The 25,128-nt window shown below is 49.2% G+C and overlaps 9 protein-coding genes across 10 annotated transcripts; 4 read left to right on the top strand and 5 right to left on the bottom strand.

Moving 5' to 3' along the window:
- Nucleotides 1–630: 630 nt before the first annotated feature.
- LOC128272109 (venom protease-like) lies at nucleotides 631–3,565 on the bottom strand. Of its 2 annotated transcripts, none has more exons than XM_053009844.1 (6): nucleotides 3,380–3,565; nucleotides 2,092–2,415; nucleotides 1,542–2,022; nucleotides 1,371–1,446; nucleotides 1,202–1,286; nucleotides 631–1,131 (listed from the first exon to the last, which is right to left on the bottom strand). In XM_053009844.1, exons 1-6 carry the CDS (start codon nucleotides 3,438–3,440, stop codon nucleotides 689–691), a joined length of 1,470 nt encoding a protein of 489 aa, XP_052865804.1. In that variant the 5' UTR covers nucleotides 3,441–3,565; the 3' UTR covers nucleotides 631–688. The 2 variants fall into 2 exon arrangements, with proteins under 2 accessions (XP_052865804.1, XP_052865805.1); XM_053009845.1 differs by having other exon boundaries at nucleotides 2,092–2,187.
- Nucleotides 3,566–5,136: 1,571 nt separating this feature from the next.
- On the bottom strand, nucleotides 5,137–6,374 carry LOC128272110 (venom protease-like). Its single transcript, XM_053009846.1, has 3 exons — nucleotides 6,365–6,374; nucleotides 5,489–6,301; nucleotides 5,137–5,302 (listed from the first exon to the last, which is right to left on the bottom strand). The coding sequence occupies exons 1-3, from the start codon at nucleotides 6,365–6,367 to the stop codon at nucleotides 5,159–5,161; spliced, it is 960 nt and encodes a 319-aa protein (XP_052865806.1). The 5' UTR covers nucleotides 6,368–6,374; the 3' UTR covers nucleotides 5,137–5,158.
- A 53-nt stretch (nucleotides 6,375–6,427) lies between these two features.
- On the bottom strand, nucleotides 6,428–8,127 carry LOC128269925 (mucin-2-like). The gene is made up of 3 exons (XM_053007328.1): nucleotides 8,064–8,127; nucleotides 6,602–7,456; nucleotides 6,428–6,528 (listed from the first exon to the last, which is right to left on the bottom strand). Exons 1-2 carry the CDS (start codon nucleotides 8,125–8,127, stop codon nucleotides 6,621–6,623), a joined length of 900 nt encoding a protein of 299 aa, XP_052863288.1. The 3' UTR covers nucleotides 6,428–6,528; nucleotides 6,602–6,620.
- Nucleotides 8,128–8,693: 566 nt separating this feature from the next.
- LOC128272111 (ras-like protein 2) lies at nucleotides 8,694–12,688 on the top strand. The gene is made up of 3 exons (XM_053009847.1): nucleotides 8,694–9,039; nucleotides 10,515–10,602; nucleotides 10,671–12,688. Exons 1-3 carry the CDS (start codon nucleotides 8,932–8,934, stop codon nucleotides 11,078–11,080), a joined length of 606 nt encoding a protein of 201 aa, XP_052865807.1. The 5' UTR covers nucleotides 8,694–8,931; the 3' UTR covers nucleotides 11,081–12,688.
- Nucleotides 12,689–12,825: 137 nt separating this feature from the next.
- LOC128269924 (venom serine protease Bi-VSP-like) lies at nucleotides 12,826–13,361 on the bottom strand. The gene is made up of 2 exons (XM_053007327.1): nucleotides 13,337–13,361; nucleotides 12,826–13,265 (listed from the first exon to the last, which is right to left on the bottom strand). Exons 1-2 carry the CDS (start codon nucleotides 13,359–13,361, stop codon nucleotides 12,826–12,828), a joined length of 465 nt encoding a protein of 154 aa, XP_052863287.1.
- A 2,142-nt stretch (nucleotides 13,362–15,503) lies between these two features.
- On the top strand, nucleotides 15,504–17,046 carry LOC128273202 (45 kDa calcium-binding protein). Its single transcript, XM_053011131.1, has 3 exons — nucleotides 15,504–16,101; nucleotides 16,174–16,849; nucleotides 16,919–17,046. The coding sequence occupies exons 1-3, from the start codon at nucleotides 15,854–15,856 to the stop codon at nucleotides 16,991–16,993; spliced, it is 999 nt and encodes a 332-aa protein (XP_052867091.1). The 5' UTR covers nucleotides 15,504–15,853; the 3' UTR covers nucleotides 16,994–17,046.
- Nucleotides 17,047–17,313: 267 nt separating this feature from the next.
- On the top strand, nucleotides 17,314–18,362 carry LOC128269923 (pre-mRNA-splicing factor CWC22 homolog). The gene is made up of 3 exons (XM_053007326.1): nucleotides 17,314–17,569; nucleotides 17,629–17,842; nucleotides 17,908–18,362. The coding sequence occupies exons 1-3, from the start codon at nucleotides 17,314–17,316 to the stop codon at nucleotides 18,302–18,304; spliced, it is 867 nt and encodes a 288-aa protein (XP_052863286.1). The 3' UTR covers nucleotides 18,305–18,362.
- Nucleotides 18,303–19,957, bottom strand: LOC128269921 (3-oxoacyl-[acyl-carrier-protein] synthase, mitochondrial). The gene is made up of 2 exons (XM_053007325.1): nucleotides 19,949–19,957; nucleotides 18,303–19,591 (listed from the first exon to the last, which is right to left on the bottom strand). The coding sequence occupies exons 1-2, from the start codon at nucleotides 19,955–19,957 to the stop codon at nucleotides 18,314–18,316; spliced, it is 1,287 nt and encodes a 428-aa protein (XP_052863285.1). The 3' UTR covers nucleotides 18,303–18,313.
- Nucleotides 19,958–20,048: 91 nt separating this feature from the next.
- On the top strand, nucleotides 20,049–20,922 carry LOC128272946 (ribosomal RNA small subunit methyltransferase NEP1). The gene is made up of 3 exons (XM_053010834.1): nucleotides 20,049–20,229; nucleotides 20,297–20,540; nucleotides 20,597–20,922. Exons 1-3 carry the CDS (start codon nucleotides 20,083–20,085, stop codon nucleotides 20,920–20,922), a joined length of 717 nt encoding a protein of 238 aa, XP_052866794.1. The 5' UTR covers nucleotides 20,049–20,082.
- Nucleotides 20,923–25,128: the final 4,206 nt, after the last annotated feature.

The raw sequence follows: 25,128 nt of genomic DNA, 5'->3' as shown, positions 1-25,128 counted from the left end.
AGTTTGAAGACTGCCCCGAAAACTCGTACCATAAGCCCCACGTAAGGTCTCTTCTCTTCTGCAATGTAGCGTACTGGTTTAGTTTGTTGATAGCTTTTTTTTATTCAAAATTTACCACACTTTACTTTAGGCAACTTCTTGAAACGATTAAAGCAATCCCCCAAAAGACTGCCCAAAATAAATGCAACAACCGCAGGACTGCTTCCGCGTAGGTCGGGAATAAGTTACATTCTCTTGTTTTGTTTGTTTTTTTCTATCGTTAGGTTAAGGAAGATGCTCTTGATTCGCGCACTGGCCCCGGTCCAGGCACCGGTGGATCGTGTACAATAGTTGTAGATTTTAACACAACAATTCCGCAGCCGGGCCAGTCGCGAAAGAGTATTTTAAGTTTATTAGTCAAACAACAACGTCAGAAATAAACGACCTACAACATAAAACAGATGCCGATGCGTCACGATCGAAACAAATTCGTAAACACAACTTTGCTAAAGTACAAAAGACGAAATGAAGGAAATAAAACTCAATCAATGCATAACCTGTTCAGTGGAGAATAAAGCTGTATAGATGCCACCTGTCTCTGAATCAGAATAAACCAATAAGATAGTCCAGAAGCCCCACTCGGTGTTTGTACTTCAAAACCTAATAATACCGTTTATTGTTCAAGTCTCAGCTCTTCCGCCGGCGGAGCCTACAGTGGCTCGGCCACCTTCTGTTGGATCCAGTCGACGAACGTGGCCACGCGGGTGTAGACACCGGGAACTTGAGCCCGTGCACACCCGATGCCGTACGAAACGATGCCCACCTGGTAGTAGTAAAACTCGGTACCGGTACGCTGGGGCAGCATCAGCGGCCCACCACTGTCACCCTGGCACGAGTCCTGGCCGCCCTCGATCCGCCCGGCGCACATGACCGCATTGTCGAACTGCTTCGGCGAGAACACCTTGCCGATCTTGGTGTACAGCGTGCGGCACTCGTCGTTGGTGATGATCGGAATCTGCAGTTCCTGCAGCACGGTGGCCGACTTGCCACCCTCCTGCGTGCGACCCCAGCCGGCCACGAACGGGGTGTATCCGGTGAAGTCCCTGCTGCGGATCGTTTCGGTCAAGGGCAAACAGATCGGCTTGATGGCATCTGCGGATACGTGAATCGAGCGGCAATCAGGCGATCTGTCGTGCACGGTACGAGCCCTACGAATACCTACCGCTGAACTGGACCTCCGACGCCATAAACAGGACCGCCAAATCGGTGTGACCGTCCTTCTTATCGTACGACGGGTGCGTTTCATACTGCAAGAAAGATGGTTCACAAAGGAAGTGGTTAAAATCGAAAGTGGACAACCTCGGACCTGACAAGGTGGACCACCGCCGTACCCGAGTTACAGGAACATCGACGTGATTAGTTTCCGCGTCCGTGGACGTGTCATACTCTCCCAGGCGCACCGACGAGCTGATGAAAGAGAATGGAACGACCAATGGACCATCATTAACCTAGAGATCCCCAAAAAAAGACGACCGAGTGTCGATCGGGGCCGTGTGTCTTACAGATCGCTGCGAATGCAGTGGGCCGCCGTCAGCACGTGGCGCTTGGTGATAAGCGAGCCGCCACACTTGAACGACACTTCGCCAAGGGCATTCTTATAGCCGACGAGCGCCATCCAGGGCCAACCGTTCAGGGCGGCCGGCACTCCGCCGACCACGCGGTTGTGCTCGACCTGACTGAAGCCACAGCCCGTCTCGGGCGTCAGGAGTCTGGCTGGACCGACCGCGCTGTCCGGGGTTGCCGGTGGTGGCGGTGGTGGTGGTGGAGGAGGCGGTGCCTGCGTGGGAGCGGGAGTAACGGGTGCCGGTGGCTCGGTCGGTGGCGCTGGCGGTGCAGGTGGAACCGTTGCCCGCTGGCTCGGACAGCAGACAAAAGGCTGGACGTAGTTGCAGATTGCATTTGACTGTTGGATGTAGCGCACATACGTCGGGTCACTCTGGCGCGTCAAAAACTCACTCAGCACTTCGGGACAGTTGCGAATACCTGGCGATCGGGAGTGACTCGTTAGCTAGACACCAAACTGACCCTGGCTGACGCTGGTCCAACACTTACTGACGCAGTTGCCTTCGAGTTGGTTCGGTCCGATGCAGTCGGCGGTACGCTGAGGAGCCGGTGCCGGTGTCGACGGTGCCGGCGCCGTAGTGACCTCTACAAAAGGAGACGAGGTAGTAGTTTGGTCGTACTGCACACCGTCACTGCAGCAGAGCACCGGGTTCCCATTGTAGCTGCGACTGCCGCAGCTTCGCTGGGAAGCGAGCAGGAAATTGACCGTCTGCTGGTTGCGGTTGTACTGATACAGTCGGATCAGAGACCCGCAGTTCTGAAACACCTGACACACGCCTATCTGACCATTGGGGGTATAGCAGGATCTGCCAACTGGAAAGAGGACAATTTCAGTAGAGGGTGGGTAGATGTGGTGGAGACAAGGTCGAAATAAAGGAGGATGTGGTGTGCTTATGGTCGTCAGATTGTGGTGTCATGGCGGACGGGTCTTAGAGTTCTGTTGTTGGCGTTCCATCTATTCGTATGTTGACTTCAAAAATTTTACTGGAGAAGGTTCTGTTATCTGGGCTCCCGGCCACTTATGATAATGAGCGCCACGCAGAAAAAAACGCAGTCTCTTTAATGATCTAGTGGGACAAGTGCGACCACAAACTTGATCCACCACCGGTTTGCGTAATAGCTATCTTCGAAACACGTGCTCCAGCCGAACGACGGCTCAACGCAAGTTCGCAACGCTCCGTGCGGTACCACCAGCACCAATCAATTACTTAGGTCAACAAACACCACCACGTCGCGTACGAACGACGGATCGACGTAATTCCAGTGGCAACGTTCGATCACTCGTACCGCACGAGAAATTGTTTGACAAGTGCACGGCCATCATCTGATCAGCCGCAGCGATTAACACCGTCCGGCATGACGCGTCCCGATGACGGGGGCCTAGGCCGTCCAATCCAATCTATTCCACCAAACGGATACACGATAATCGGGTCCACTATCACGGCGTCTTGCGCTGTCATCGTGTGTTATCGACGTCAAACTATAAACAATAAAAGACAGCAACGCCCGATAAAGCAACGAACCGGCCTACTTGGGGCCTCAGCGCTCAGCGACCAAAACAACGTCGCTTAAAACCGATGGACCAATGTCACCGCTCGAAACCGGCTCCTCGGTGCTTTAGTCTTGACCTTGACACTGGGGGCCCGAAAAGATTGTTTATTGGGCTTCCGAAAAAGTTACGCCGTTGGCTTGGTGGTTTATCGTGACCGAAGGTCGCGTGTTAACCTTCACCTTCTTATCCAACCGTGTGCCCGTGAACCGCTCCATCGTACCGTACCTTGTGGTTGGACCTTCTGCACGGTCACGCAGAGAAGCACCACCAGCGCGAGTTGCCTCATTTTGAGTTTCGTTTCGAACGTTGTCGTTTGACCGTTACACACAAGACACTGCACACTATTTTTTTGTCGTTTGTTCGGCACTAGCGGTGTTTAGCACATTGCCTCCCCGAAACGATCGCGCTTCCGAAACCTCCTTCGCGATCAGCAGTAGCGCGAAGACTAAGCTGAACCCGTTTCTTCGGGTAGGATTTTAAGCCGTTCTCGCGGTCGCAACCGCGAATTGCGAATCAGAATCAGAAGTCCCGAGTGCGCTCGATCCACACCAATACCGACGTCCGGCCGGCCGGCCGAAGTAAGGAGTGGGAGATCGGTTCGCGCACACACTATCGAATGCGTCGATCGGAGAGCCCCGATCAAGACGAGACTCCTCCTCGCAGGACTCCGCAGCATCGCGTCCGGCCCGTCTGGCCTGTACGAACTTAACGCTTCTGAGGCGGTGATTCCCCCTGACGGGGCTTGGGGTTTGCTCCCAACACAAATAACAAATCGCAGCAGATGAGCCTCATCTACTTCAGCCGCCCTTTCGGGAGTGACACATAAATGTTTTCCGCCATGTTTGATAATTAGTGACGTGCCAGTAAATTCCCTGGCCCAATTTGTAGTTTCACATGAACCCCTGTCGCGTAATGAAAGCAAACAGCAATCGCCATCATAACGATCAGAGGCGTGAGATGCTCTGCCGCCCCATGCCACCGTGTGGGGGCAAAGTGGGATCATTATTGACGGCGTGCAACCGCCGCGCGATAAGATCTGGACGCCAAGCGAGGCGCGACGAACGGAGCGTGGTAGGTGTGGCAGCTCGACGGGCTCGGACGCGAGAGATTTCAGATCTGCCACTAATGAAACGTGTGTAAGCTTGTCCCATAAATTTTACTTACCCAGGGGATTGTAATTTAAATTTATTTCAACGGCAAATTAGCATAATGCAATAGGTACCGCAAAAAGATTGCCGACAGTGATCGTAATGTCTCCCGCTACTTAGTGGAGACCTTATTCCCAACGGATGCGCTATTAACGGTGACAGAAATGGGCAGTTTTACTTTATATTTGCCTTGCGCTTTGACTCATGCAGGATCTAACACTTCGCGGCCGCATACATTGGATGTCAAGTTCAGTGTATTTGATGCAACAGATTAACACCTTGATCGGTGGTACTGGTAGTCAATCGCAGCGCACTGGAAGGCTACCGTTTAGTTCGAACACTATTCCCATCCCGCCGGATGCTGATGAAGGTTCCAGTGGCCTAAGCGTTGAAGATCACCAGCAGCAGATGCAGACAAATATTCTCGGCAGCCAGAAAATCTTCGGGGCCCATTGACGGCCTGTCGGTCGCTTGGTGATGTCTTGTACTAGAATTAGCATTTTATTCGACAACCCCCTCCGTGGGTAGCGAAGTGGAAAGGTAAACATACGGGTCACAAAACAGGTCTTCTCGGGGCACCGCAACCGGTTTTGTAAGGCTAAACGGACGCCGCACGGTCGAATATGCCAGACAACCGAACAACAACAATCAAAAACATTTAGCAAAATCACAGCTTTTTGAAATGCGATGGAAACTTCCTTCGCGATGTTTATTATGTTGGGACTTTTTTGGTTTATTTACTCATTTCATGCTGCAGCTACCATTGGCCTAGTTCGCGTCGATGGCACGAGATGAGCACACAGCAGCTCCCATCCGGTTCAGCGTGTCGCAAGCAGACAAATCATCAACCGCTGATTCAGAAGTTGAGGTTAGCTTCGATCCAAGGAATGTACGCGGCCACTTTCACGTAGACACCCGGAAACCCGGCCCGGGCACACTCGTAGCCGTACGAGACGAGTCCGATGAGCGTGTAGTAATAGTACTGTCCACTAGTCGAGAGCTGTGCAAAACGACATCCGGCAAGGCAAGGCCACGGTCAGTCTACTTCAGATAACTCGCGAAAGGGCTACCGTGCACCGCGATGGATGGCGGCGGCCCTACCGTGAACTGGCTGCTAATCGCTGTTCGATGCGTGACGCATACGGCGTCGCGCGAAAATCGAACCGTCACCCACTCGGATACTGACCTCCGGCAGCATTAGGGGACCACCGCTATCTCCTTGGCAGGAGTCCTTGCCCCCCTGGGGAAACCCGGCGCACAGCACCGTATCGTCGAACACTTGGTTGGGAAAGTACAGCTTGTAGTTGAAGGCGCACTGATCGAGCGGAAGTACGACCACCTGTGCTTCCTGCAGTTTCGAAGCCGTAGGCCCGTTGAACGATACCGCACCCCAGCCGGCGATGAACGGGGCGTAGTAGGTGAGGTCCTTCGTGCGCTGCCGGATGTCCAGCGGCAAGCAGATCGGCCGGATAGCGTCGGTGATTGCGACGGACTTCTGCAACAACAGGAGCGCCACGTCGTTGCGGATGGTTTTCTCGTCGTAGCGCTCGTGCACGAGCCACCGTTGAATGTACACATCGATCGGACTGGCTCCGTCCTGGTCGGAACTGATATCGTACTCACCGAGCCGCACAAAGTAGAGCCCTCCCTGGATACAGTGGGCCACCGAGAGCACGTGACTGGTCGTGATAAGTGTGCCCCCGCACAGGAACCGTGGGCCGGAGTTTAGATCGAACGACGCCGACCGGTAGCCGAGCAGGGCCATCCACGGCCAGGCGTTCAACTGCGCATCAACACCACCGACGACGCGCAGATGGGATGCGTTGGACATGCCACACCGATCCACATCGTTCACCGGAAGCTTCACGGCACCGGCCGGTGTGGGACTGCTGCTGGGCGGGGTAGGATTGTTGCTGAAGTATAGCGATCCCGGTGTGGTTGAGGTCGCAGTCACGAGCGTAGTGGTCGCCAAAGCGAACCGTATCGTTGGACAGCATACCTGTGAAGCGATAAGAGCATTTTTTCCGGTTCGTTGCGGAATCGCCGACACCCGCGACCTTACCATGGGCGTTGTGTCACTGTAGCCACAGATCGATTGCGCCACATAGCTTTCGATCGTCGGATCGTACAGGTTGGCGTTCCGTATCAGCAGCTGGAGAATGAAGTCGCAGTTGCCGTACACGATACAGATACCCTGCTGGCCGTTCGGCGTGGGGCAGCTGTCGTCTGTGAACGGAAACAAAAACCGTGACACGAATACTCGAACACATTAGAACATTCCCGCTCGGCTGTCCGTCACCTTTCAGATAGGCCGTGATTCACGCACTGCTGGATACCAACAGGGCCCTTGGATCTATGCACGGGCAACCGTTGTAGAGCTGCCGTGGATCGATGCTCGTTTGGCCACTGGACGTGGTGGAAGTAAGCAGCGAGGGGGGACAAGTTACAGGGACAGGGGGACAGGCTGCCGTGGTGGTGATGGTGCTGGCGCTCGTAAGAGTAGGCGGATTTATCGTCGATAAGAACGTCGGGAACGTTGGGAGAGGCGATATTCCCGTGATGGTGGTGATGGGGCCCAGAGTCGAGGTGAGACCACCACCGGGGATCGTGTTCCCCGCCGTTGTTGTAGGATTAGTAAAGGTGACGGTCGGGAACAGGGAAGTAGACGAGGTTAGAGGGGGATTAGTGATCGTTAGGAATGTAGTGCCGGTGGCCGATGTCACGGTGGTCCCGGTGTTACTACTAGGAGTCGTCGATGTGATCGTGGGAATCGGGATGGTTTGCGTGGAACCAGTCGGAACAACCGTAACCGTCACGGATGGAGGCGTTGTTAGGAAGGTGGTGGAAGTTAGTGGTGGCCCCGTAACAGTAGTGGCAGCAGCTGTGGTGCTAGTAGTTGTTGGAATGGTACTAGCTGTGGGAGCTCCGGTGCTGAACGTTAACCCAGGACTCGTTAACGGAGTAAACGGAATCGGAGTGGACGATGTCGGCGGTGGGAACGTGTAGTTGAGCGGCAGCGTGATGTACGGGAATGGCGTCGTGGTCTTGAAGTGATGGAAGCATATACCCTTCCAAGGGGCAAGCTTCACCAACCACGGATACAACAGCAGCTTCCAGCAGATTTCATTCAACGACATAACCGTTGCACGTGTACCTTTGCGGAGAACGAACCGAAAACCCAACACTGACTGCACTACTGGACTGGATGACGCACATAAACTGGATGTCGCTTATAAACTTCCAACGGCCGGCTTACAAAAAGCGACACAATAGAGGCAGCACCGTAGAAAAAGCGTCCAATGTCATATTTAATACCCTAAAACTTTGTCACCTGCATCAGAGCTGGTACTGTCCACTTTAGGAATTGATTCATTTTTATTGCACCGAAGCTGCGAAGCTGCAAAAACGATGGCGCACGTTCTACTCATTAGTGTTGCTGGACACATTCGGTACTGAACGCCACGCCAGAGGGATGCTCCAACTGCGCCAGAGGTACCAACAGCAGAATAACTAGACCGTATCGGTGACTGCTCCGATTCCCGATGGTGTCAATATGCGTAGGCCCGGGGTTGGAAAAGCCATTTAATTATACGTGTTTGTTAATGGTTCGGCATCACCTGAGCGCGTTTAATGTTCGGTCAAGGACATTGAAATCCCTTGGTAAAATCAAATATTCATTGGACGGCATAATTTGTTTGCCCACTTTGAGACTTGCACTTTTGTATGGTGTCATGGCGCACGGGTTATTCCTTTTTACTTACTTTGTCCTAGAGCGCATGGAACTATAAAGCTGCTTAGGATCGCAATAACGGTCAGCTTTGCCATATCTTGTTCAAAATGTGTATGTCCACATCCACTAAACGGTAGGCTTCTACTGATTCATGTAAAAGCACAGTTTTATCACGGAACCTGGAACCCAACATCATACGACGAGGAAGTAACAATACTGCGCCGGCCATTGTTCGATCATTACCTTTTTTGCGCCCATTGCGATTTATTAATACGCATACGTCGCTGAATCCATTCGTTACCGTGTTGTTACCATCTCAAACAGAAACGTTTGAAACGGGTCCAGGTCACCGACTACTTAAACGGTAATTTAAGTTTGAGTTTTGTTTGTGAGTAGCATAGCATTACATAACTTGCCATAATTTATCAACAGCAGTGTTTGACCAATAGACGAAGGCTAGAAGCAGAGCCACAAAAGATAAGCATGTTTTTTTTTTATTTTTAAAATTATTTTCAAATCAGAACAGTTCGCTCATTGTGTACGCGAGTGTGTCAGCGTGTTGGCAAGCGAGCGCTCGTTTATAGTGCGTGATCGGGCTTCAGCTGACAGTGCCACACGGTTGCTTCGCAGAAATGTACACAATCTCCGAGTGAGCGAACGGGTTTCTATTGTTTTGTTTCATTTTGTTGTTAGTAAACGCACCGCCCGCCCGTTCGGTTTGTTTCCATTGTTTGTTCCACCGTGCGCACCGTGTTCCCTCCCAGTGTGTGTTTGTGCTGTGCACCGTAACCGGAAGATCCGGAAGTCCGTGGAAAGAACTCTTTTCGTCCCCGCCGCTTGTGTTCTCGAGCACCGCGCAGCGCTCCATCTGCACAATTACCCCGCGCTAGCTGGCCAGAATGTCCCGTTACAACCAAACGCACGCAGGCTATGCCCAAACCTTCAAGCTGGTCGTTGTGGGCGGTGGCGGTGTTGGCAAATCGGCTATCACCATCCAATTCATACAGGTATTTTTAGCATTCCGTTAAGCGTTACAATATACATATTGTTTCCTCCCGTCAGTCCCCCACCATCACGGTGGCCAGTCTCGGTCGTCGATCCGTTGGGCCAAGTGAAACAAAATGTGTAACATCTGCTCACACCGCGAGCGAAGATAAGATCGATCCTCGCTCGATCGCAGCCTGCAAGTCTCGGGCACGGTGGCCTCAGTGATTAGCTCACCGAGCGCTCGGAAAGGAATTGACCTTTCCCGTCTCGTACCGCGCGTACTCTGTTTCGCGTTGTGGGTGATCGACCGGTACGGGTGGTTGAGCGACGTCATCTCTACCGATCGTTCGCCGCAGCACTGGCGGTGTGCAGGAGTCTTCGCACCCCGATCGCCCGCCCCCACATAATTCTTGCTTGGTTTCGTCACCATCCCGCGACCGCTTGGAACAAGTGTGTCGGTGATGGCCAAGGCGAACGGAGCATATGGATCGTTTGTATCGATACCACACCTCATAAGGCAGGCGCAATGTGCAATAAATTCAAATATAGTTTCTAAACCAATTTGGGTGTCTTTTTTATTAGCACGCAGAAGAAGAAACCGGGAGGCCCCTAAGGGACCTTGCACATCCCGAAAACAGCGAATCAAGTTTACGAAACCTTGAAAACAGATGCTAATGATGTTTGTGAGGTGCTGCACCTTGAACGCGGGCCACCACAACGTGCAACAAGTAGTGTCTATTCTTAGTGGGGGGACACAAACCACGGGCACTGCAGGGGGTTGCGGATCGTTCCCTCGATCGCGCCAAAGCAAGCGTCACCATGTCGTTTTAGTTTGATTCATAATATGATGCACCAAAACTGAAAAGTCCTCGACGGACAAGCAAATGCACGCGCAAAAAAAGTAGGTCGAACCCAATCGATAGAGAGTGTGCAAACGTTGGCAAAGATGGCAACGGTTAATATTGATTACTAGAAGTACGGGTCAATAGAAGTTCAAGCATTAACCCGGACAACAGAATAACCGTATACTACATTGTTGATGCATCGGTAATTAAATAGAGCTCGTAAAAGAAACAAGCACGCCCCAACGAGGGAGAACCGCGTCGGATGAGTAATGCAAACGAAAGCGGCCATAAGGTTCTAAAAATAGGGCAATAATTGTTCATATACACTAAAAATAGCGATCGTTTCTTGTGGCGCCCATGCTTCTCGAAGGCAGGGATAGGGCGTGTAATGTTTCAGCGAAACTCGAACATTAATTATGTTTTGATCGGGTCGATGCTGCGTAACGGTCTTGGGCTTGGGCACCTTTGAAACCGTTCGATTGCCAACACACGATTGCTAAGGTTTCGCTTGATCCAACGTAACAGGGTGGTGCTGGGTGACTCAGAAGTGCTTCCATCGCCCAATGCCCACTTTCCCAATTTATGCCAGAAGCGAGAAACGAATCATCGAGTCAGAAAATAACTTCACCCCGACTGTTGTTCTATTGTAGAGCTATTTCGTAACCGATTACGATCCGACCATCGAAGATTCTTATACCAAGCAGTGCGTAATCGATGATGTGCCGGCAAAACTCGACAGTAAGTGGTCTCGGCGCACGGCCCAGTTTCCCGACGTAAACACTTCAACCGATTGCTCCATCTTTCAGTTCTCGACACGGCCGGCCAGGAAGAGTTCAGTGCGATGCGCGAACAGTACATGCGCTCTGGCGAGGGCTTTCTGCTCGTGTTCGCCGTGACGGATCACGCGAGCTTCGACGAGATTTACAAGTTCCACAAGCAGATACTGCGGGTGAAGGATCGCGACGAGTTCCCGATGCTGATGGTGGGCAACAAGTCCGACCTGGACCACCAGCGGGTCGTTTCGCTCGAGGAGGCACAGCAACTGAGCCGGCAGCTAAAGATTCCGTACATCGAGTGCAGCGCCAAGCTGCGCATCAATGTCGACCAAGCGTTCCACGAGCTGGTCCGGGTGGTGCGAAAGTTTCAGCTCTCCGAGCGGCCACTGGTGGACGAGAAGGGGAAGCGAAAAAATAGGAAAAAGTGTTGCATCCTGTAGGCGAAACGACGCATATCTGATCACGTTTCTATCAAAGTTGCTTCCTGTATTAGTTCTGTCACCTTCACTATCTTGGACTCAGTTAACTTCTCAAAATGTGTCGTTAGTTTTGCTTTTGTACGGATTCGTAATAACAAAAGAGATATGGATCCAACGGAGGACGGGATCGATTGAGAAGCACCCAAAAGCGGTGCTTGATTTTACACACAGACATATTTCAGTGCCAAAGTGCCATGATCCTGCTGTAAGCGGGATGCAATTTTGATGCGTTTGGTAAAGTCTTACCGGAACTTTGCCTTTACTATCGGAAAAACAAATAACTGCCATCACCGACGGACGGGAACTGTACGGCATTGTGCTCCTTTGTTAGAATTAGTTTATGTTGTTGGTGGTCAGAAAGGTTATGTTACTGTGCCCTTTAACCTGTTTTCCCCGTTGCCCTTCTGTAGCACGCATCGCGGGACGCATTGCCGTATCAAATGTATTTTCGTTTACATTTTTATTGATAAATCGCTATCCATTATGATGCGCAGGAACTGAGTAGCGCAGTCCCAGTGAAGATTGCGAAACGCAATGGTTTTAGTGTAAAGAAGCTACGAAAGCAATGGACACACTGAAAACAAAAACACGAAAAGAGCTCGAGTGTACGCCATTGTACAACACAAAGAATGATCCATATTTTTAAACCACACCTATATCAAACAGTGGCAAGGAAGCGGAACTATGATTTCACTACCTTGTTACGAATTCGGGAGCGTATCCTCACGCTCGAAACGATATCACGATATTGAAAGACTTACATATATCTAGCTGTTGCTAGAGGCATGGCCCCAACCCGTAGTCAAATGGAGAATTACTACTATATACAAAACGTGAAACCTATTGCCGGGTGTAGAACAATAATGTAAACTCTAGGACAAAACATAGTTCATTGGCTCTCGACCGAGCAAGTGTTCCCATTTTAACGGTACGGGAACCCTTTAGATGCAGCTATTTAAACGAAATCAAATGGTGTCGCTAGCGAAACGGTAGCAAAGATGCATCACACAGTAAACTAAATGCAAAGCAGATTATTATGAGCATTACATTAGCATAACCAAGAGTCTATTGTCTATTAACCAAAATAATAACGAAACGTTAATCACTAGCTTTAAATGTGCTTCGACAACAGTGTTAGGCATTAAGTGCAACCGTGCCGTTTAACAGGAATAACAAGATTTGTGTAACATTATCGATTTGTCGGCAGGCTTCAGTCATTATACTGTGTTTACGAAACAGGAATATTCTAGCCGTTTACATTGCAAAAGGTTTCTATATCATCTAGAAAGACGGGTAACGACGCTTATCAGTGTGTTCTCCGACGTCAGCACAACTGGACGATGGTTTTTCATCACGTACTTCGTAATCTTTTCGGTGCTCAAACGCCTAGGTTAGGACACGGAAATCGAAAGCAAACACATCCGCACATCGTTTAACCCCCGAAACGGTGGGCTTCTTTTAAGAAGGAAGGTTTTTACTACAATCCCAATTACTTTTATTATATTTTAATAAATTTTCATATACCTTCTGTCAAAATGTTTGTTAATGAAATATATTTACTGGATTTTAATATACTAATTGAATTGTTTTGTTTGATTTTAACTAATCAAGTCAATACATTGCTACCAACTTCATCGATTGCAGCTTTTGGTTATTCGCGTTGCCGATTTTGATTTACCGTTCCAAAAATAGTTTGCTGCCATGGCTTAGGCAACGGAAATCTGCTGTATGATCCAATCCACGAAGGTGGCCACTCTCGTGTAAACCCCAGGAATGTTGGCGCGTGCGCAACCGACTCCGTACGAAACGATGCCGATCTGGAAGTAGTGGAATTTCTTGCCAATAACGTGAGGCAGCATCAGCGGACCGCCACTGTCACCCTGGCACGAATCCTTGCCCCCTTCGAGAATGCCGGCGCACAGAACGGCATCGTTGAACTGCTTCTTGCTGAACACTTTGTTGATCTTTCTGTACAATTGAATGCATTCCGCGTTCTCCAGAATCGGAATCTGCAACTCCTGCAGGACATTCGCTTCGAAGCCTATTTCCGTGGTTCGACCCCACCCGGCAATGAAGGGGTTATAGTTGGTGAAGTCCCCACTACGGAGCGGCTCGACCGACGGAAGGCATATTGGTTTTACAGCAGCTTGGAGAATAAAATGCGGTGATAAAATCTCACAGGGTGATCTTAAAGGCTTAGTGTTTGTTGTTCTTTACCATTAAACTCCACCGCTTTTGACATGAACAATATTGCCAGATCTGAATGTCCGTCGAACGTGTCATAAGCAGGATGTGAAATGTACTGAAATTTAAGGCGTTTTTGAATATTTGTGCTCTTCTCTCTCCGAAGTGACGATCTACCTTATAAATAGGAACATCTATATGAGCTGACTCTGTCTGGTTGGTCGTGTCATGCTCTCCCAGCCGAACTACGGATCTGGCAGGAAACGAATGTAAAATTACGTTGGCTGTGCAAACTCTATTACTACTTACAGCGTCGTCAAGATGCAATGTGCCGCGGAAAGGACGTGACGATCAGTGATCAGGGTACCGCCGCATCGGAAATCGACGTCTCCCAAGCTTCCTTCATAACCCACCAGCGCCATCCAGGGCCAACCATGAAGTGCGGCTGGTACACCACCAACGATCCGATTATGCTTGACATCACTCAAACCGCAGCCCGTTTGGGGCGTCGGTAGTACCACGGACTTATCGAACGTAGGTTCACCTTCGGGTGTGTTCTTTAAAATAATCCGTGCTGTAGTGCGAATGGTTGTCGATCTTGTCGTTGTTGTGCCGCTTGTTGTTGGCTATTAAATCCATTACAAAAGGATATTGGGTATTGGAACATAGGAACAGAAAAAAACCCTGAACACATACCGTTGATTGTGTTGCAACTGACGAGTCACACGGTCCAGCCTTGCCATCGGAGCCGATGCATTCCAGCTGCACTACGGGCCGAGCCGTCGTCGTAGCCGTGGGTTTCGGAGTTGATGGTGCCAGCGTAACAGATGCTTGAGGTCTCACAACTGGTGCTGGCGCAGTACTTGTTGTTCCGCCATTAAGATAGGCATTAGAGCAGCACACCCTTCCGATGCCGAGAAAGTTCCGACATCCTTGCTGAGAAGCACCGAACAAGCTCAGGGGATTTATGTTCAACTGAAAGGACGATGGGCACGAGGTTACACTTTTACAAACGCCTGATGCTCCGTACGAATTGTAGCATGGCTGTCCATCTGTAGATACACAATGAAATGAGAATTCAGTCATACAACAGATATTCCCTATGGAACGGTTTAATTTATTTAGAACGTGTCCTTAAGCCAGCATTACCTTGAGTGAGAACACCATGCACAGCAAGCAGAAGAAACCCACAAATCTTCCACATTCCTTGGCCGCGCACCGGAAATGAAGGAGTTCAGAGCGTTACTTAGAACCTGCTTCGCTCGGAGCTCATCAACTACTGGTTATTCTGGAAGGGACCTCATCTTCTACCGGTTAGAACAGCAGCAGAAATGGGCAAAAGCTGACTGACCAGTTTTTTCTAGAGCCAGCATTGTGTCGTGCCTGCATATTTTTTATCGGTAGGCTCTTTCCGTGGAGTTGCACTTGACCTCCCGTAACCGGGGGTTCCTTAAAATCATCAAATCACGACGCGAGTTAAACATGATGCTAGGAAAAACACAAGCTGAATTCGGGTTGCTAAGCTTCGGGTTGGAGACAATTTATTCACAAGCCTTAGTTTGGCGCGGCTCTTCTTCAGTTTTATTTTTCACACTTGAAATAAGGACCCCGGTAAATGTCAGCAACAATTTGTGTGGCTAAACACTCGACTTTCTAAAGACGTCTGAACAATATTTGCTGGCCAATTTTTTCATTCGCTTAGCCTTTTGGCGCACATCGAGCTATTTGGTTGGGACCGACTATTGGCTGTGTTGGTAATTGGTTCTGTTGAGGCAGGAGGCAATTTACAGAAAGCCCGTCGTACAACGATTATTGAATTGATTAATATTGATGTGAAAAGAGAGTTCTGCGTCTCCAGGTATTTACATCAAGCGTATAATATTGTTTTATTCAAATTTTCAAACTTATTTCCAAGGCTACTATTCTCCTGTATACTTTTTTTTCTATTATTGTAGTAAGCGTTGAGTAGAGCTTGCGAAAGCTCTGATTGTTTCTCTTCGCTCTCCCGCTCTCAGCTTAGGCTCTTTTCTTCTCACACTCCCGCGAGTTGATCCGTTTTGTTTTGATTACTTCGTAAGCAGGTTTCGCTTTCGATGGCTTTCGCTTTTCTTAATTCCACACTTCGACGGGGTTTCCGCCACAATGTCTCCGTTGCTATTGGTTAGTTATAGCGGAATTATGCACTGAACGGGTGCGATTCGCACGCTTCCGAGTTCTCTCTCCGGCCGGGGATCTCTCGCTTTTTCCGACTTTTCTTTCTCTATGTTGCCACAAAAAGCAAAAGATTACCGGAGACACATTCGCCAAAAAACGTAGTTCCTTAACATTGGCGAAATTTGTGCTTGCTTAGTGTAAAATACTTTGTGGTGTGATGCTGTGTGAAGTGTCGTGATGCGATGGAATTGACGGCGTGTGCCACGCTGGCAGGAAGCGGAAAACTTGTTCACGTTTGAATGACGGACGGTGGTGGCACGGAATCGCGGAACCCTTACTTTCACATTTCGATTCTGCGGGGTGTTGCAGCGTCCAGCGCGAAGTGTAGCCGCGGAAATGGCTAAAGCCTCGGCGAAATTCTTACGTAACGCACCCCGCTGGTCGACCCTCTGCCCGTTGCTGCTGTACGTTCTCTTCATCCTGTGCATTCTGGTACTGGCATTTTCGTCACGACAAAGCAAAGGGTTGGCCCATAAAAACGAAAACCAGGCGCCGGCGAATTCGGGTGGAGACGGCCCTGCCCCGTTGGTGTACCGGAAAATTGAGGAAAGTGTTGTGAATGAATTGACCGCGGCATTCACCAGGTGAGGCCATTCTGAAGCCTTTACGGCTTCACACTGATTTTGTCTCCGCTTTCGGTCTTCGGTGTGTTATAGGGCGGACAGCAACCGGGACAAACTGCTAACTGTGCAGGAATTGGCGAAGTACATAAACTTTAAAATCCGTGAACACATCGACGAGGCCATCCGCACAAATCCGACGATGTTCGTCGAGATTGACCACAAGCCTCGGGATGGACTGGTCAGCTGGGACGAGTATCAAAACTATTGGCTGCATGAGAAGGGAATCGAAGGCGATAGCCATATGAAGAAGAGCGTCTTCGATAAGTTGGACCGCAAGGTGAAGGAGTCGATCGCTCGCGAAAAAGCACTGTGGATGGAGGCGGCTCGCACCGATCCCCTGAGCCTGACGCTGGACGAGTTCCTATCGTTTCGCCATCCAGAATCGAGCACCGTAAATCTGTTGAACCTGGTAGACGACATTCTCCGACAGTTTGATCTGGATGGTGACGATCATTTGACGGTGGAGGAGTTTTCCGACGTTCAAACGACCGACTTGGGCGAAGGGAAAAAGTTTATTCTGTCGCAAAACGTTCGCGAGCGGAAGGAAGAGTTTACGAAGGTTATCGACAAGAATCGGGACGGGAAGGCAGACCGCGGGGAGTTACTGTCGTATGTGGACCCCCGCCATCCCCGGTACGCCATACAAGAGGCTTCGACTTTATTCTCTCTCGCTGATATCAACAATGATAAAAGACTCTCTTTGAGTGAGGTAATCTGTGCATTGCCTCTGTTGGTGACAATTTTTTAAAGCTTTATTTTCGCGTCTTCTACGTTCCAGGTTCTGGGCAAGTCTGCAATTTTTATGTCATCCAAAATGGTCCATACGGCTGAAAGTTTCCATGATGAATTTTGAAGTGTTTTTTTTTTAATTAGGAATAGTATTGGAATACGCCATGGAATTCGCCGGAACGAATGACTATCGTCGAATTGTGATGCAGTCTGTGAAATAAACTGATTTTAAATCTTTTCAAACTTGTGAGTAGAAATGCGAGTTTATTAATGGGATTTCAATCAACATCGTTCCTGATTCGTTAAAGAAGATTCGTTAAAAATCTTCTGAACACTCTGAGTAACCCTTGACGTTGCTGTCAAAAATCAGCTGGCTCGACGCGTTTGTTTTCGGAATTTGGAATTGGTTAACGCAAATCAGTTTGTTGAATTTGTTCATCCGAAATGGAAACGTCTACGCAAATCGTGAATAAAGTAGAATCCAAAAAGCAGACACTTCAACGGATTGCTAATTTTATTAGCGAAGCTGATAATAAAATAACTTCCATTCTCACATCGTTTGGTTGGACCAGAGAAAACATTCTAGGAAGACAGGCCAACCGGCCATTGACCACGTCAAATGATGAAAAAAGGGACAAGGTTGAAGAACAATTTCTTCCTTCTTTCGTCGCCCCCGACAGTGCGTCCACGATTCAAATGGGTAAGCATTTCGCTGCACTCCCCAAGGCTGGTTCTTTATTTGGTGTGTATTTTTCAAAGATAACATAAAGCAGGCGGAGGCAATATTAGAAGACTTTTACCAGAATCCGTCGCTCGAATTGGGTGTGCCATTAGAGGAAATTTGCAATCGAGCTCCACCTACAAATTTGGCGGATTTGCAAATCAACTTTACGCGCGAGGAACGATTGTCCATTTATCGGCACGCAGCACGGAACACGCGGCGAGTTCCCGACGTGGAAGATATTAAAATAAGGTTAGTCGAATTGCAGTCCTGTTTCGTGGTACCGTTTATGAAAGGCTTCCGCTTCCTTTTTATAGCTACCAAAAAAGTTCTACGACGAATCAGAAAGGAACAGCGACACTGGCACAAATAGCGGCTTACGAACGAGATGCACGACGAAGGAATCCCAAGCATCGGGTTGCAAAAAATCCGCTCACTTACACAGAAGAAGTAAGGCACCTGATCCACATTCAAACCGAAGCCTTGGTACAACATTTGCAACAAACAAAATCTCCCTCGCGTTCGGATGTGAAAAGGGAGCCAAAACGCCACAGGAGATCATGTTCAAAGTCCAGCGACGAAGGCCGAAGCAGACGAAAAAGGAAAAAACGAAACAGAAGTCGATCACGCTCCAAGTCACGGAAACGATCGCCATCTAGCGAACGGAAGCACAAGAGAAAGGCCAAAAAACATAAGAAGAAGCACGATCGCTAAGAGTGATCTTTATTCCCGGTATTCAGCAATGCAGAGACACGCATTGGTGCCACCGAAACCGAACGAATTCTTTAAGGCAATCTTTCGCCGATCGGTGTCCCAGCGTTCGGAAGTGTTGGCCACGAATCGTATGTTGGCCATATCCTCCGTAATGTGGTCCAAATTCACCGTAGGGGGAAGTAATCCATGCTGACAGGCCAGAACTGTAAACAGGGCCTCGAGATTCCCAGCGGCCCCTAGCAAGTGTCCATGGGCGCCCTTGGTCGAAGATACGGCCACTTTGGTGGAGTGCTCTCCGAACAGTGTCCTTATCGAACGAGCCTCAATGGCGTCGCCGATGGGAGTGGAAGTGGCATGTGCGTTAATGTATCCCACGTCGGCCACCGTCAGGTTAGCGTCGGCTAGTGCCCGTTTCATCGCCAGCAGCGCTCCGGTTCCATCCTCACGTGGTGCTGTCAGATGCGATGCATCCCCGGACAGTCCGTAGCCAAGAATTTCGCCCTGTATGGGTGCACCACGGTTTTTGGCATGCTCCAGTTCTTCCAGCACGAGTATGGCAGATCCTTCGCCCATAACGAAACCATCGCGTCGTTCGTCGAACGGTCTTGATGAACCAGTCGGTTCGTCGTTAAAAGCCGTACTTAGTGCACGCAACCGACAAAATCCTGCGATGGCCAGGGGACTGATGCACGCTTCGGCCCCACCGCACACCATAACATCTGCGTCACCGTACCGAATGAAACGATACGCGTCTCCTATCGAATGAGCGCCCGTAGCGCAGGCTGTCGATACGGCGTGATTCGGTCCCCGGAAGCCGTACTTGATGCTCAACTGTCCGGCCGGCATGTTCGGTAGAATACGGGGAACAAAAAACGGGCTCACCCGCTTGTACCCTTTCTGGAGCGCTTCGTTAGTTTCACAGATGTCCATCAAATCGACCATTCCCATTCCAACGGCCACTCCTGTTCGTTGGCAAGCGGCTTCGTCGTCGATCCGTGGACTCCATGAAGCAGCGGTGAGCGCTTCCTTGGCGGTAATCAGTGCGAACGCCGTTGCTTTGGCCATGGTCTTCAGTTCTGTTTTGGAAAAACATTGCTCGAGGTCGATTTCGTTTTTATCGATTCTCGCGGCGACGCGACATGGTAGTTTATCGTACGCTTCTCCCACTAGTGGTCCTATTTTGGACTGACCAGACAGGATCGTCTTCCAAGCTGCAGGGACATTACAGCCAACCGGCGAAACAACTCCCAAGCCTGTTACCACGACTCGTCGCCGATCCCTAGGGGTCTGCCCATGGTGTAAATGTCTTAACAAAAGAGAAACTTGTCTACGAGCCCGCAACAAAAAGTACCACCTAAAATTATCTATCATATTAAAGACTGGCAAAAGACTTTCTTTAACAGCAATCGACAAATGAGTGATCAGATAACAAAAATCAAAACATTCGACTGACAATCCCGAGCGATTGAACTGTCAAACATTAGAATTCTTTTAGAATAGTAAAACAAGTGCTTTCGACCTGGTAGATAGTGTTTTCTATCTAAAATAAACAACATTTTATGACTATGACTAGTTGAAAAATCTATTGAAAATTTGTTCCCAACGTTCTCTGCGGTTTTTCGTTAAATTATAGATGTTGCTCACATCGCTCATTTTTGTAGCCCACATTTGAGTCACTCGCAACTGTCACAAATCCGGAGCCGCGTGTTTATTTTGTTTCTATTGCAACCATCGAACAGTGAAAGCCGGCTCAATATTCAGACTACTTGGTTTTCGGGATGGGAAAGAAAAGGAAATTAGATGCATCCGAGGAACACGATGTGGAGTTTGATCTTCCGTCAAAGCATATGAACATCAGTCAGATCAAAGCGAACGAAAAACGCTTAGTTATAATCTTAGAAGGAGCCCAGCTGGAAACGGTGAAGGTAAGACACTCGAGAATCGATTCCACAGATGGCTCGAACTTGTTAATAAATGCTCTGTTTACTTCAGGTAGGACAAGCCTTTGAGCTACTGAACTGCGATGACCACCTGAATATATTGAGAAAGAACAAACGTGATCCGGGCAGCTGTCGACCGGATATCACCCATCAGTCGCTGCTCATGCTGACCGATTCCCCGTTGAACAGGGCTGGACTTTTGCAGGTGTTTGTGAAAACCGAACGCAATGTCCTGATCGAAATCGACCCGCAAACAAGGATTCCTCGTACATTCAAAAGATTTGCCGGGCTAATGGGTAAGCAGTAAAGGCGATAACGGAGGGATATTTTACAACGTTGGTTTCTATTTCAGTTCAACTTCTACACAAATTCAACATTAAAGCGGCAGACTCACAGAAGAAACTGATGAGAGTTATAAAAAACCCGGTCAGCAATCACCTGCCAGTAGGTTGCCGCAAAATAGCCATGTCATTCAGTGCGAAAAAAGTCTCCAACCCCAAGGAGCTCGTTCCGGAAAAGAGTGAACCTGTCGCGCTGGTGATTGGGGCATTTGCGCACGGTAACCTGAACTTAGACTACACGGAAGATGTAGTCTCGATCAGTAATTATCCGCTGTCCGCCGCGCTCACGTGCACGAAACTTTGTTCCGCCTTCGAGGAAGTGTGGGGAATTGTGTGACCTCTTTTCGGGAGAATAAACCGGCGGTCGCAGACAAGCAATCATAAAGAGCTGACTAGTTTCTTCAGTAATCTTACTTAATCTAATTGCACGAAAATTCTATCATCTATCTTAAAACCTAAGCAGGAGGACGTAAGGAGGCACGTACACTGAAGGAGTATCTTGAATCGACATCTTATGATCACAGTTTTCTTACCTCACCAGTTTAACGGAAGTGAGACGGTAGGTGTTCATGCGCGAGATCCCACGGATCTTTCGTCAAGTGGTGTGTATAAATTTCATCATTTCAATTCATTCGGGCGTACGTTTCTGTCGCAGGAAGTTTCGCAGCACTTTTCTCGCAGAAAAGTTGGTGAAATTTGATGTTTCTCGAACCGTGAGCGGATAATCCTATAACGGTGAATATCGACTTCGAATAGTCGCCATTATCCGGTAAAAGGTTACGCATTGGCAGTTACGGCTTTTTTGCGGGATGAGTGTGCGATCTTGGTCGAGGAAACCTTGAACGTCGCCATATAGTGCTAATGAAATGAGAGTACGGGGAACGAAGAGTTGAGTCGGTCGTCCCATCCACCTCGCTAGAGTGTGACGATTTGTGCAATAGTGTTTACGACTCATAGCTCTAGCGTATGATTGAATAAAACACCTGAATCTTGGAAGAGATATATGCTCCATTTGTTTTCGTTTGTGTTTATTTTCTCTGCCTGCCTGCTTGGGTGGACCAAAAGATTTTTCAGTGCACACGGTCGGTCAAACTGGCTTCTTCCGCTTTCTAAATGAAGGAATTGCTGATGCTGTGCATGTGTGTGCGTTCGTGAGGGCTAGGCATTTATGTGTATGTGTGTTTGTGTTGGCTGGGAAAAATCCGACGGAATAGCTGCGAAGCTTGCACCAGACGAGCAGCCATTTTGTTTTCGGAGTTGATGTGCTACGGTTCACTGGCGCGAAAGAGTAGAATGTATAGGAGAGCGCTGAAATAAAAACCAATCAACCGAACGGTAGAAGCGGGACAAACAACCGTTTGGACCGCACTACGACAAAACAGGAAATAACACTTTGCTCCCAGCGGCGCGACCATGGTGCACTTGACTTGATTTCGAAGGCCAATCGGAGTTTGTAAGGTTTGCAAATTAGCGGGAAACCGCGGCCTAAGCCATCGATTGAGAGTTCCAATTTGCACCCGGTGAGTGCAGTTTCCGGCGGTACAAGTCAGTCGGTGGAGCAAACTGACTTTCTCGGGCTGGCGGGGTAGGCTGACTTGCACAAAGCTGCCACCAATACTACGGAACTGAATGGTGCTCATCACACTGCCCCCTTGTGTGTCGTCAAGCCACCGTGCCGTCGACCGGATTGTTATCTCCGTTGCCTGCATGAACTTGGTCCTAGTAGCGGCCTAAAGGGTAAAACTCACACATGCATAAAGCATAAAGTAATCCAGCAGTGTGAATCGCATGAACATCATCCGTACGCTCTCGAGCAGCGCGGGTAACAGTAACTCTTTCGTGTGTTGTATGCTACCTTGAGTGCGAGCGCCGCGAACGAGTGAACGAGACGACGGTACACTGCATGCGCAAAAGAGAGCGGCAAGGCACCGCCATAGGTTAAGTGAAGCTCCTGTCGTTTTCACCAGTAGCTTGTGTATTGTGCTGGGCCCGTGTTTTTCATCAAGATTTATGCAGAAAATTGCACTGAAAACACAGGTAAATGGGCACAATCTGATCATTACACCAAGGAGTTGTCCATTTCGATCGAGTACGGGCCAGCAACGGGCAGTGAAACGCTAAAAAGGTTGATCGAAAATTGTCTTCACTGCAGGCCGCAGCCTACTGGCAATGCGCGAACGCCGCCCGCCATATTTGGTTGGGTGGGAGATGAAAAAAAGTTCCGAAGCTATTTTCCGGAATACGATTGGTGTTCCGCTGCTAGGTGTGCCATTTGCGATGGGTTATCCGGGCGAACCTAATCAACGATACCAGTGGGTCAGGCGGTGGCACATTATGCGCACACCAAACGAAAAGTGCAAACGGCAAAAATGATCGTTGTCGGGCGGAAGCAGTAGCTACCAGCCGCGCAGGCCGCGGAGACTGCAAGTACAGTAGGCATCGGTGTGGTGTGCGGCACACCAGCTTTCTTTCTTCCTCCCGTGCCGTCACTGTGTAGCCGGTGCCGGTGTGTTGGTGCCAGGGCGAAATCGTGTGGCATGGTGTGTGTGCGCGCAAGAATGGATCGTGTTAGCAGCGAATGAACGTTGTGAACTGACGGTTGGTACTATCGGGGTTCGCCTCATGATGTCAGACTGTCTTCACCACACTTCCGACGGCTTGCTATCCTTGTCTTGCATTTGAATCGAACGCACAAGCGAACGCAGGACGGAGCACGAAGAAAAATCCATTCACTCCGTTGAGAGCCGGAGATAGTTTGCGAATAAAGGGCAATGGAACGTTCTAGATTCTTCAAACAGCCAGACCTCATTCGCTCGATGACAAAGTCAGAGCAAGCGGCTGAAATGGGAAAAGCATTTTAGATATTGTTATGGCTTTTTTCATTAGGAATGTATGGCGATTAAGTTGCTACGAAACACGTTACATAAGGTTATGATGGTACATTTGACCTGGTCAACCGAACAAACACATCATCCATTGAGCGCGTAGAGCGTATGCCGCTTTTTCATGGTGATGCTGTTTGCTTTTGTGTTGTGTGCATCAATTTTCATGCGCTTGCACATAATGGGACATTTTCTCAATCCCAGTAATCTGTGTGCCATATTTCAGCAAACGAGTTTCAAACAAATGTGATCCTGAAAGGCAGTTTAGCTACCGGGAGAATGCTGGCATTTTACTGTTAATTCCATTGCTGCTAGTTTAGACAAAAAATGGCCCAATATATTATGAACGAATTCTCGTCCCAGCAAGCAAGATCGCTTTGCTGTTCGAGATGTTTTATGCGCTGCATACTAAAATCGTTCCTTTCCTTTTGCCCACAGGTTTTTGCAGAACTGTAAGGGATTTGTGATGGTTCTCAGCTGACTGGGCACGCATCCTCGAAACCTTTAACGGTAAGTATTGTTTTAGGGCATTTTTAACAGTGGAAAAACGCATTTTTCATAACGAACGAACGGACCCCGGCCTGGTACAAGAACGAGCAAGGTGTTCTTTGAGGTAGCAACTAGTTTGAAATGAAAACAAATACAAACGAGCTTAAGTTGATTTTGGCGAATGTTACGGTAAAAATATGCAGCTAAAATTGATCTGAAGGTTGCTCGGTGTGAACGCTGGCGGGCGTAGTGGTGCAAAGCTCACGGAAGCAATAAAGTTGACTCACCTACCTTGTGCGTGTACGACGGTGGATGGGTGGTTTTTGAGCCGGTTCGGTTGTTAAACGGCTCGCCATCCAGACGATGCCGTCGCATTAATCGAACGAGATACGCGGAATGTAATAGCGGTCGTCGCGTATGTCTGCTCGCAGTCGATTGCGATATCGGCATTACGCTGTAGGGACACAGTTTATCTTTTGTGAGTCGCGGTTGCTCGGGCCACCCCAGAGTGGCGCGTGATGCACACGAGAGGCGTATCGGGGTAGACTCATTGAGGGTATAGTGAAAAAGAAATGCCTGTTCAGCGTGTGTACGTGACGCGAGGGCGAACTCGTTTTATCCCATGGTGAAGCAGAATGAATTATCTGCTACGCTCCACCGTTAAGCCCGAATTTCCGATGCGCAACACCACCAAGCGCCGTGCGATACCAATACGAACGAACGAGATCGGCTAGCCGAAGCCAAACCATTCAAACCGCGTGAGGGAGTGACGTAAAATGAGTGACAGAGAGGAAGAAGTTTCTGGCGCGTGCGTGAGTGTGTGTAATGAACGATGAAGGCGATTCGCTGGGGGGAAAACGCACGGTTGTAGTGGTGAGACAAACCGATCCAGGGAGTAATGATGTGGGTTTTCTTTGCGAATGACGCGCGTGTGAGAGCGCAGTGAGCCAGTGGTGAGCAACTGTCGAGAAAAAGACGCTACACTGCCGCCTGTATGGAAAAGCTGCGATTAAAAATGTGATATTTCGGTGGCAAATATTGCTCAGTTTGGCAAAGAACTACGCTTAAAGTGTGGCTGACGGTGCGTGCCAGCAGTGTTGTGTGAAGTACACCGGTTTCGAGTCACGATTGGCGGTCAATTTCAAGTTATTGGTGTAGATCTTGACCTTGAG

This window comes from Anopheles cruzii, chromosome 3 (genome assembly GCF_943734635.1).
Source record: "Anopheles cruzii chromosome 3, idAnoCruzAS_RS32_06, whole genome shotgun sequence".
Classification (NCBI taxonomy): domain Eukaryota; kingdom Metazoa; phylum Arthropoda; class Insecta; order Diptera; family Culicidae; genus Anopheles; species Anopheles cruzii.
Note: the sequence above shows the minus strand (reverse complement) of the source record. Positions and strands in the feature narration are given on the sequence as shown.

What these genes read in the sequence shown, in the direction of transcription:
- LOC128272109 (XM_053009844.1), bottom strand. Translation starts at nt 3,440, where the DNA reads ATGAGGCAACTCGCGCTGGTGGTGCTTCTCTGCGTGACCGTGCAGAAG. An exon ending in GCAGAAGGTCCAACCACAAG is followed by an intron (nt 2,416 to 3,379) that starts GTACGGTACGAT and finishes TCCTCTTTCCAG; the next exon opens with TTGGCAGATCCTGCTATACC. An exon ending in CACTGCATTCGCAGCGATCT is followed by an intron (nt 1,447 to 1,541) that starts GTAAGACACACG and finishes CTCTTTCATCAG; the next exon opens with CTCGTCGGTGCGCCTGGGAG.
- LOC128272110 (XM_053009846.1), bottom strand. An exon ending in GTCCCCTAATGCTGCCGGAG is followed by an intron (nt 5,303 to 5,488) that starts GTCAGTATCCGA and finishes CGTTTTGCACAG; the next exon opens with CTCTCGACTAGTGGACAGTA.
- LOC128269925 (XM_053007328.1), bottom strand. Translation starts at nt 8,127, where the DNA reads ATGGCAAAGCTGACCGTTATTGCGATCCTAAGCAGCTTTATAGTTCCA. An exon ending in TCCATGCGCTCTAGGACAAA is followed by an intron (nt 7,457 to 8,063) that starts GTAAGTAAAAAG and finishes TTCTCCGCAAAG; the next exon opens with GTACACGTGCAACGGTTATG.
- LOC128272111 (XM_053009847.1), top strand. Translation starts at nt 8,932, where the DNA reads ATGTCCCGTTACAACCAAACGCACGCAGGCTATGCCCAAACCTTCAAG. An exon ending in TCACCATCCAATTCATACAG is followed by an intron (nt 9,040 to 10,514) that starts GTATTTTTAGCA and finishes GTTCTATTGTAG; the next exon opens with AGCTATTTCGTAACCGATTA. An exon ending in TGTGCCGGCAAAACTCGACA is followed by an intron (nt 10,603 to 10,670) that starts GTAAGTGGTCTC and finishes TCCATCTTTCAG; the next exon opens with TTCTCGACACGGCCGGCCAG.
- LOC128269924 (XM_053007327.1), bottom strand. Translation starts at nt 13,361, where the DNA reads ATGTCAAAAGCGGTGGAGTTTAATG. An exon ending in AAAAGCGGTGGAGTTTAATG is followed by an intron (nt 13,266 to 13,336) that starts GTAAAGAACAAC and finishes TTATTCTCCAAG; the next exon opens with CTGCTGTAAAACCAATATGC.
- LOC128273202 (XM_053011131.1), top strand. Translation starts at nt 15,854, where the DNA reads ATGGCTAAAGCCTCGGCGAAATTCTTACGTAACGCACCCCGCTGGTCG. An exon ending in TTGACCGCGGCATTCACCAG is followed by an intron (nt 16,102 to 16,173) that starts GTGAGGCCATTC and finishes GGTGTGTTATAG; the next exon opens with GGCGGACAGCAACCGGGACA. An exon ending in AAAGACTCTCTTTGAGTGAG is followed by an intron (nt 16,850 to 16,918) that starts GTAATCTGTGCA and finishes TCTACGTTCCAG; the next exon opens with GTTCTGGGCAAGTCTGCAAT.
- LOC128269923 (XM_053007326.1), top strand. Translation starts at nt 17,314, where the DNA reads ATGGAAACGTCTACGCAAATCGTGAATAAAGTAGAATCCAAAAAGCAG. An exon ending in TGCGTCCACGATTCAAATGG is followed by an intron (nt 17,570 to 17,628) that starts GTAAGCATTTCG and finishes TATTTTTCAAAG; the next exon opens with ATAACATAAAGCAGGCGGAG. An exon ending in GTGGAAGATATTAAAATAAG is followed by an intron (nt 17,843 to 17,907) that starts GTTAGTCGAATT and finishes TCCTTTTTATAG; the next exon opens with CTACCAAAAAAGTTCTACGA.
- LOC128272946 (XM_053010834.1), top strand. Translation starts at nt 20,083, where the DNA reads ATGGGAAAGAAAAGGAAATTAGATGCATCCGAGGAACACGATGTGGAG. An exon ending in CCCAGCTGGAAACGGTGAAG is followed by an intron (nt 20,230 to 20,296) that starts GTAAGACACTCG and finishes TGTTTACTTCAG; the next exon opens with GTAGGACAAGCCTTTGAGCT. An exon ending in AAGATTTGCCGGGCTAATGG is followed by an intron (nt 20,541 to 20,596) that starts GTAAGCAGTAAA and finishes TTTCTATTTCAG; the next exon opens with TTCAACTTCTACACAAATTC.